We start from the raw sequence: 9,087 nt of genomic DNA, 5'->3' as shown, positions 1-9,087 counted from the left end.
TAGCTCAAGTGGTAGAGCGCTCGCCTTGAGCTGAAGAGCTGAGGGACAGCACCCAGGCCCAGAGTTCAAGCCCCACGACCGACAAAAAAAAAAAATAAAAAATAAAAAATAAACCAAAGCGGGCTGGGAATGTGGCTCAGTGGTAGGGTGCTTGTCTAGCATGCATGAAAGCCCTGATTTGATTTCTCAGTACCACATACACAGAAAAAGCCAGAAATGGTGCTGTGGCTCAAGTGGTAGAATGCTAGCCTTGAGCAAAAGAAATTTAGGGACAGTGCCCAGGCCCTGAGTTCAAGCCCCAGGACTGGCAAGAAAACAAACAAACAAAGTCAAAAGGACTGGAGGCATGGCTCAAGCAACAGAGCTCCCACCTAGCAAGCATGGGATCTAAGTTCAAATTCCAGTAAATAACTAACTAAGCAACAAAATAAAAGTACTACACTAAAGGCTGGATACTGTGGCTCAGTCTTGTAAACTCAGAAGGCAGAGGCTAGGAAGATTATGATTGAAGGCATTTAGCCTGAAAAATAAGCTAGTGAGACACTCATATCAATTAGTAAGCTGGATATGGTGTCATGCTTCTGTAATCCAAACTATGAGGGAGACTGAAGGGAGGAGAATTGTAGTCTGAGGCCAGCTATTGGCAAAAAACATAAGACCGGCTGGGCGCTGGTGGCTCAGGCCTGTAATCCTAGCTACTCAGGAGGCTGAGATCTGAGCATCATGGTTCAAAGTCAGCCTGGGCAGGAAAGACCGTGAGACTCCTATCTCCAATAAACCACCAGAAAACCCGAAGTGGCGCTGTAGCTCAAATGGTAGAGTGCTCGCCTTGAGCTGAAGAGCTGAGGGACAGCGCCCAGGCCCAGAGTTCAAGCCCCATGGCTGACAAACAAACAAACAAACAAACAACAATAACACATAAGACCCTACTTGAAAAATAATGAAAACAAAAAGGAGCTGGAGGTGTGTATCTCAGGTGGTAGAGTACTTTCCTAGCAACTGCAAGGTCCTAAGTTCGAATTCCAGTATTCTCCCCCACTGCTTTTGTTTTTGTTTTTGTCAGCTATGGGGCTTGAACTCAGGGCCTGGGCACTTCACTGAAGTCTAGTGCTCTATCACTTTGAGCCACAGCTCCACTTCTGGTTTTCTGGTGGTTTATTGGAGATAAGAGTCTCATGGACTTTCCTGTCTAGGCTGGCTTTGAACTGCGATCCTCAGATCTGAGGATCTGAGTACCTAGGATCTGAGTAGCCTCCTGAGTAGCTAGGATTACAGGTGTGACCTACTAGCAGCCAGGTCCCCCTTCACCCCACTTTTTATTGTCTTCAAGTCACTGTACAGAGGGACTTCATTTTAACATGTCTATTTATGTGCGCAATGCATTTTGATCAGCATCATCCCAGTACTTCCAAACAACAGACAAACCAACCCCACTGCGTTAAAAGGCCTGGGTACGAAGCATTGTCTGGGGGTCACCTCTGGTGGAATAGGCAGGCGTATGTGTGATGGCGTGCAGTCGGCACCCTCAAGGTTTTACCATTCCAGATGTGACCGTGGGCTTGGGCGGAGCTTTATGTGCTGGTGACATGGCTGTGGCCTGAGAGTGGGTGGTGATATATGTTGGAAATACTCGTACCTACAGTAACAGTAAATATCAGCAACTTACCTGTCAAATGCGGTGATAGATAAAAGAAATACATGTAGGAAAGTGTCAGCTGGGAAAAAAATATACAGCCGGCAGTAAATCACCGGCAAGCAATTAAAGCATAAAATCAAGTTATGCAGTATTTTGTTTCCCTGGGACGGCGCGTCGTGCTGTGGCGGCTGGCTTGGGGTCTGGGCTGCTCCCTGCCATCTGCCTTGCAATGGCCAAGCGCGAGGGAGGCGCGCTGAGGAAGAGCTCTGGGTTCAAACCCCAGCCCTACCATCTCAGCTGTGAGTTCTGGGCATGTTTCCCACCCTCTCTGAACTTGCTTCACATGTGGCAGTGGGAGGGGGGGGACTGCAGACCTCTTGTTCATTTAGACTATCACCTGGTCAGGCTCTGCTGGGGTGCTGGGTTCAGTGGGGGAAAGGGGGGAGATGATCAAGAACAATGCTCAGGGCAGCTCTCCAGCTGAGTGCTCTGGAGAGGAGAAAGAAAGTTCCGAGGGTGATCAAGGAAGACCAGAGGAGGTGGCATTTCCGGGGAGACCATGGGAATGGCAGGGGTGAGCCATGCAGGAGTTGGGGAGCGTCCCCAGCAGAGGAGGCAGTGCCAGGGCCCCAGGGGAGCCGCGGTGGGGAGTGGGGAGGATGGTGAGCAGGGCAGAGTGTGGTTGTGAGGAAGGAATTGAGGTCAGAAGGCCAGGGGTGGGCAGGGGGTAGATTTTCAACCATTAGCAATGGCTTTGGCTTTGACTCTGAGGAAGGAGCCACGGTGGGGGGCGGGGGAAGGGATGGGGTGGGGGGCAGAGGGGAGAACAGGAAGATGGTGTATGTGGCCTCAGTTTCCATGGCTGCTGCGTGGAGAAACAGGGGTAGCTGTGAGGGAGCATGTGGGCCACCAGGGACAGCTGTAGGGGGAGGCTAGTGGCTATTAGAACCAGGAAAGGAGGCAGAGGAATGGAATTGAGAAGCAGCCCAGCACTTTGGGGCCAAGTCAGCAGGATTTGCTGACAGATCTAGCGGGAGAGTCCAAGTTCTGGGCCTGAGCAATTGGAAGAATGAAGCTTCAGTAATCTGCAGTGAGGAAGATCGGGGGGCATCTGAGGAAGGTGCTGGGTGGCAGGAACTCCCAGTATCAGGGGTGTAGGGGTGGGGGGAGGAGGGCCGTGGGGGGTGAGAGGGCTCCGCCAGGGGAGCAGGGCCCAGAGGCCCAGTGAGCTCCTGCAGTTGCAAGGTCAGGAGAGATGGGAGCCGCCGCTGGTAGCCATGCCAACCTGCCTACCACCTGCCAAGCGCAGCCTTGGCTGGCTGGTGAGGCTGGATGGATTCAAGAGCAACCTGTGCAAGGGGCGCCAGAGTCCTGGCCTCCAGAACTCCCTGAGGATTTTTCCCCATAACGGATTCAGAGCTGGCAGACGGGGCACAGGCTTGACGGGGAGGCCAGAGGGGACAGGGTAGAAGGTGGGTCAGAAGGAAGGTGCTCTGTGTGAGGATGGGGGCTGGCTGAGAACAGGGCAAGACTGGCCACCTGCGGCCAGGAAAGGGTCCTGGCTGTGGTGGTGGACAGGCGGTGGAGCACACGGTGGATCTTCCCAAAGCGGCTCCTGCTCCGGGAGACAGAACCTGGTCCACCAGCTGACACCCACGGGGGAGGCTGTAGAGAAGAGATTGTGAGTGCGAGAATGAGAAACAGACTAGGGAAGTATGGTTTCTGGGCACCTCTCCCTCTCCCTGTCCCTCTCCCCTTCTCTCCCCCCTCCTTCTCCATTACCCTCTCCTTCCCCCCCCCCCCCCCTCAGGCTTTGTGAGATAAGGTTTTGCTTAGAGGGCAGGCTGGTCTTAAAACTCTTGCTGTGGTCTCCTGAGTGCTGAGATCAAAGGTGTGTACCACCATGCCCACCCTCCATATCAACTTAAAGTCAACAAGGTGCTGCGCTTTTTTTTTCAGCTCTGCACTAGAGTAGGGAAGGAGGAGGGGGATTCGTAAGATGGTCCATGGAACCGTTGCTGGAGATCGAGACCACCGGGGGAATGAGGGACAGGGCTAGGCAGTCCCTGAGTGGTTGGAATTAGCTTACTGCAGGGCCCTCTAGAGGGAGCATGCCCAGTTTGTAGCAGGTGGTAGTCCCGCTCCAGGTGGGGGTGGGGGGATGGAAGTTCTTGCAGGGTTTTGGCATTAAGTGGGGACAGTATCTTGACAGAGCATCAGAGTGAACAGATGAGGAAGGGTGGAGAAGAGGTCAAAGGGCAGGGCGGTCTGTGGGGTTGGGTGGAGTGGTGCTGAGGCAGGAGCCGAAGTCACCAAGGGTGACGCAGTGACTGTCACAGCCAGGGTGAGGGGATCCTCATAGAGCTGTCAGTATACAGTAGGTGTGGTGAACAGGAGTCAGTGACCTGCATCGGTAACTGCCACATGGTCATATGGGGCCGATCAAGGACTAGCACAGCAAATCAGGGATATGCCAGAAGTCCGTGTGTCCCTGCCCTAGTGAGCGGCTCAGAGAGGTCCCTCTCTGGCAGCTGGTGGAGGCAGGGGCTCAGGCCAAGCACGGGAGCTGAGGGCAGGTTCAAGGATGGTCCTGAGAACCAGCAATGCAGCTAGTGCTTGGCCAGACCCTCTCACACCAGCCAGGTGGGGTCAGAGTGAGCACCCAGCTCAGCCCCTGTATCGCAGAGCTACTGGACATGAAAGCTCCCAAGTGCTAGCCTGAGCTAGGGCAGCTGTGTGGCCTGCAGTCATCAGCTGCCTTGTCTCAGGAGCACCAAGTGCAAGCCCTGGTCTCCCTCGCTGCTGCTGCAGGCTTGGGGCCACACCTGGCTTTGCTGAGCCTGTTTCTCCCCATCCCCTCCGTTCACTCTGGGGACATGCATGGGATGACAGCAACGTGGGTTGGACATTGGTGTTGGGTTTTAGCAAAGCACAGCCTCCCTGCGGGCTGGCCTCGGTTCCCTTCCTTCTATGCCGATGGGAGCCATCCTCCCCTGATGACTCACATGCACACTTGGTTTTTAGTTTTTCTTTTTCTTTTTTACTTTATTGTTACTTTGAAGGTGATATACAGAGGGATTACAATTGAGCGAGTCAGGTAAGGAGTATATTTCCTTTCATGCAATGTCTTCCTTTCCTTTCTGCTAGTCCCTCCCTCCCATCTTCACCCAGGAGTTGTATAATTTACCTTCATCAGTGTCCAGAGAACTCCACTGCTGCACTTCTCACCCGTTTCCCCTTGAGTTCTGTATGTACAGATGAACATTTAAAGAGCAGTTAGCACTCCTTTCTTCCCTCCCTCCCTCCCTCCCTCCCTCCCTCCCTCTCCCTCCCTTTCCTCCCTCCTTCCCTCTCTCCCTCCCTCCCTCTCTCCCTCCCTCCCTCCCTTCCTTCCTTCTTTCCTTCCTCCCTTCCTTCTTTCCTTCCTTCCTTCCTTCCTACCTCTTCCTTGCCTACTGTGTGGTAGGCAGGGATGATAGGGAGTTTCCAGTGGCATCAATCAGAGGAATAAATAACATCGTGAGCCATTAGCAAGTCCTTCCTCAATCTTGTTATTTTGTTTTTGCTGTGTTGGGAGCAAACCCAGGGTCTGGTGCATGTTAGATAAGCACTCTGCCCACGGACTAAACTGTACTCCAGCACCCTTTCTTGCATTTTAGGGTCATTTTGGATCCCTTCCAGCTGCCTCTCAGGGAAACTGGCCCTCCCTGGAGGCCTGGCTAGTCAGGACTGGCAGGAACATCTCTCTGAAGGGGTAGACCAGTGGACACGATGTGACCGAGTGGGCAGGCTATGCACATAGTATGTAGTTACGGATGGCATCAAGGGCGTGCTGCCTGGAAAATCCTCAGAAGCTGATTTCCTGGGCTGGTGTCCGTCCCTCACTTCTTTACCCAGCCTCCTTCACAGCTGGTCAGAGGAGTTAGACTGTTGGTTCTCACTGTAGCAGCCCAGGAATTTTACCAACAGCACTGTGGTCACAGGACAAGCGTGCAGCCTCCAGGCCCTTCTCATCTGTGATCTGGTCTGAGGTCTCTGGAACTGGGTTTGTGTGTGGGGGGGGCCTGCACAAGGTGGCACCTTATTCTAGATCTACTAGCTCTGATTAGATGTGGGGTGGCGGTGCCACTTGGAGCTGGGCCAGGGAAACTCTGGGGACTATAAGGGTTCATGAAGCGTTCCCCCTGCCCCCAGCTCTGCTGCGGGGGGGGGGGGGGGGAAGGTAATGAGGAGCAACTTCCACTTAGCATTGGTATAAATCCCGCAATCAGGAAAATTGCTTCAATTGCTAAAAAATGCTGGAAAAGTCCATTTATTTTTCATTTTTCTCGTGCACTTGCCACCCGCGTGCATGAATCACTGTCGGGATGTAGATTAAATTTATACCCCCGTTATCTTTCATGTCTCTGGTGCTCCAGTGTCAGCCGGGCTTCCGGCCACGGAAAGCCCAGTCTGCTTTTGTGCAGAGCTCTTGTGCAGGAGGCCACGTTTCTGCTCGGCCCGGGGTTCTCCCCTCAATCCTCCTCTCCTCAGGTCTCTGTCCCTCTCTGGGCCCTTAGGGCAGGATTTACTTTTGGAAAACTCTAGATTGTCTCCAGGGTAGTTCCTGGCCCAGTATCTTCAGCAAAGGCAATTGATCCCCCGACTCTCTGCATTTAGGGGTGTCTTGGAAGGCTTTGCTGTGAACATGGTGGCTGGAGGCCGTGTTCATTTAAGTAACCACCTTGTAGATTGGCCAAGGGAAGGAACAGAGACGCAGGGCTAGCACTTGATCGCTTGAGCCACAGGTCCATTTTTGGGTTGTGGGGTGGTTAATTGGAGATGAGAGCGTCACTGATGTTTCTGGCTTTGAACCTTGATCCTCAGATCTCAGCTTCTTGAGTAGCTAGGATTACACCAGCGCCTGTTGGCATGGGCCTTTTGAAAACGCCCTTGTGACACACAGGCAGGCTTGCTTTCTGTGTTCTCACATACACACTTTGTTCTCAGCCTTCAGGTTTCGTCATCTTCTTCCTCGCCCTCTAAAAACGTGGTTCACTATTTAACAAGTCTTTAATATCTGGGTCCTGCATCCCTTTGAAAATCAGACAAAATTGCAGGTTGTCCTGAGGCAGGATTCTGAACATCCTGGGTAGGGAGAATGTCCCAAAGCCCATCTAGCACTCCTTTAAGAGCCCTGCTCCCCCTGCAACTACGGTGTGTGCGTGTGTCCTGGGAATGCAGAAGACCTCTCTGTGCACGCCAATACTCTTGTACTGGCCTCCAAAGACTCATCCCCCAACCACCCACTACTGGCTCTTGGGGAGCTACTCAGGTGGATATGGAGAACCACCCCCTTTCTCTGGCACACCCTGTCCCTGGCAAGGGGTTCTGAAGTGGTAGTTGGCTTCGCGTTGTCACAGGCCGCTGCAGCCCCTCAGCAGGTATCATTACTGCATAAGAGACCCATCAATCCGCATTAATCTGGGATTCATCATGATAGCCATGACCATAATTAATTTATTTGGTATTAATGTGGATGAAATATGTACTGTCCTTTCTGGGGAAATCAGGCTGCCTATAAGCATTAGTTAAAAGGACCATTAAAATCAAACCTTCCCCAGATCCATTAGGCGAAGTCTTTCATCCTGAAGAAGATAAAGTTCTGCTGTGTGAAGTGTCATGAATAATTAGGTTGATTGCTGTTTTAAACTCTGCCCTTGCTTCCCGGGCCCCTCCTGACTTCCTCCCTCCCAAAGTAAGAAAAGCACACCTGCAGCAAGGCCTGGCACTTGGCGGTCCTGGGCTGTGCGAGCCCTGTGACCCTTGCTGTGGCTCCACGTACCTCTGTGGCTGCCAGGGCCTGGCTGAATACTCGTGTCAATGCAGCTGTGTTCTTCCCTCTAGCCCTGGAACAGGTTGGCCATGGGTAATTTCCTTTTGCCAGCCCAGGAAGCTGGGCCACAGCATTTTCCAAACTGAGATCTATCGCATCCTGGAAATGTCACAGGGGCTTCCCGGGCCCACTTCGGACCATTGGTCCATGGGGTGGGGGTGGGGAGAGAGGGAGAGATGGAGGCAGACCAGAGAGATGAGCTGTCAGGAGCGCTGAGCTCTGCTGACGGAGTGGGTTTTCTCCAGAGTGCCCGTGTGGACGCAGGCAAGTGCTGGCACACGGCCATGCAGGGACGGGTGCCCAGCAGAGCTGGGCAGAGGTGGGCTGCTGGGGGTTTTATACACAGCAACCCCAGGGCATATGCAGTGTCCTGTGAGGCTGATTTTCTGTGTAGCACCTGGAGGGAGGCCCACAGTGACAGCAGGTTCCACGGGGGACTTAGAAAGCCCTCCGTCTGCTGCCATGTTGACGGGTGCAGGCAAGTGGTATGGCCCCCTGGGATGCCAGCCTTGGGAAGGGGACTGGAGACTCTTGTTCTGACTCAGCACCTGCATTTGTGGCAAAAGAGCCTGAGACAAAAGGCGGGAGGCTAGTTGGAAGCCTAGAGGGTAGGTCTGAGGGGCCGGGGGTGGAGTGGGAGATTGATACTGTGGCCATGGAAGGGGTAGGGGAGGAGCGGGGACAGAAGACACTGGCCAGCACCCGCCAGCTTCGTCTGATCATTTATGCTGCCTCGACAGGCGCTTTGGCACAAAATGCACGGCCTGCCAGCAGGGCATCCCCCCGACACAGGTGGTCCGCAAGGCGCAGGACTTCGTCTACCACCTGCACTGCTTTGCCTGCATCATCTGCAACCGGCAGCTGGCCACGGGGGACGAGTTCTACCTCATGGAGGACGGGCGGCTGGTGTGCAAGGAAGACTACGAGACAGCCAAGCAGAACGGTAAGCACCGTGGCCCTGGGGCGCCTTTCACAGGCTTCTGAGGGGCCTGTATCCCGGTTTTGTACCTACGCAGTCTCTGAGCCCTGCTTCACGGCCTCCTCTGAGAAGTGTCCCCAAGCTAGGAACACCCCCAACCTGTTAGCACTTCTGGGCTTCAGTGAGTAACAGAAAGCTGCCTCCCACAGCGGACCGAAGGACTGAGTGGTCACGATGTCACTGTGGTCACGATGTCACTGTTGTGTCGGCAGCGAGGGCTTTGTTGTCTCTGTTTTCCTTTCCCACCGAGGGCTGTGACTCCTTGGGCTTCTGCCCCCAGAGGTTGGAGCTGGAGTCCAGTGTGTCACGGGGCACATGGAGCTCCCAGCCTGGGCCCAGGCTGGGGTTGGGCCCTAGTGTAGTATAGCCACACCTGGAACCCCAGACCCACCCGCAGCCTGGCGGCAGCGGCTCTGCCTCCCCATGTCACGTTCTCAGGGATCCAGAGAGCTTTCGGTGCCCAGACAGGGCTCAGACCTGTACATTCCTGTACATTCCTAAGCCAGGCTCCTTCACTTCCCATTCACAGCTGTGCCCGTGTGTGTGTGTGTGTGTGTGTGTGTGTGTGTGTGTGTGTGTGTGTGTGTGTGTGTGTGT

At 54.0% G+C, this 9,087-nt stretch overlaps 1 protein-coding gene across 1 annotated transcript in view; it reads left to right on the top strand.

The window, feature by feature from the left end:
- Lhx4 (LIM homeobox 4) overlaps nt 1-9,087 on the top strand; it is a 45,417-nt gene that overhangs the window by 28,924 nt on the left and 7,406 nt on the right. Inside the window, exon 3 of the mRNA XM_013015614.1 lies at nt 8,252-8,454. Within this exon, the coding sequence (XP_012871068.1) occupies nt 8,252-8,454 (203 nt within the window). The remainder of the gene's footprint in view (nt 1-8,251; nt 8,455-9,087) is intronic.

The sequence above is a fragment of the Dipodomys ordii genome, unplaced genomic scaffold, assembly GCF_000151885.1.
Source record: "Dipodomys ordii isolate 6190 unplaced genomic scaffold, Dord_2.0 Scaffold27, whole genome shotgun sequence".
NCBI lineage: Eukaryota > Metazoa > Chordata > Mammalia > Rodentia > Heteromyidae > Dipodomys > Dipodomys ordii.
The sequence above is the reverse complement of the archived record's forward strand: the minus strand, read 5'-3'. Positions and strand labels throughout refer to the sequence as shown.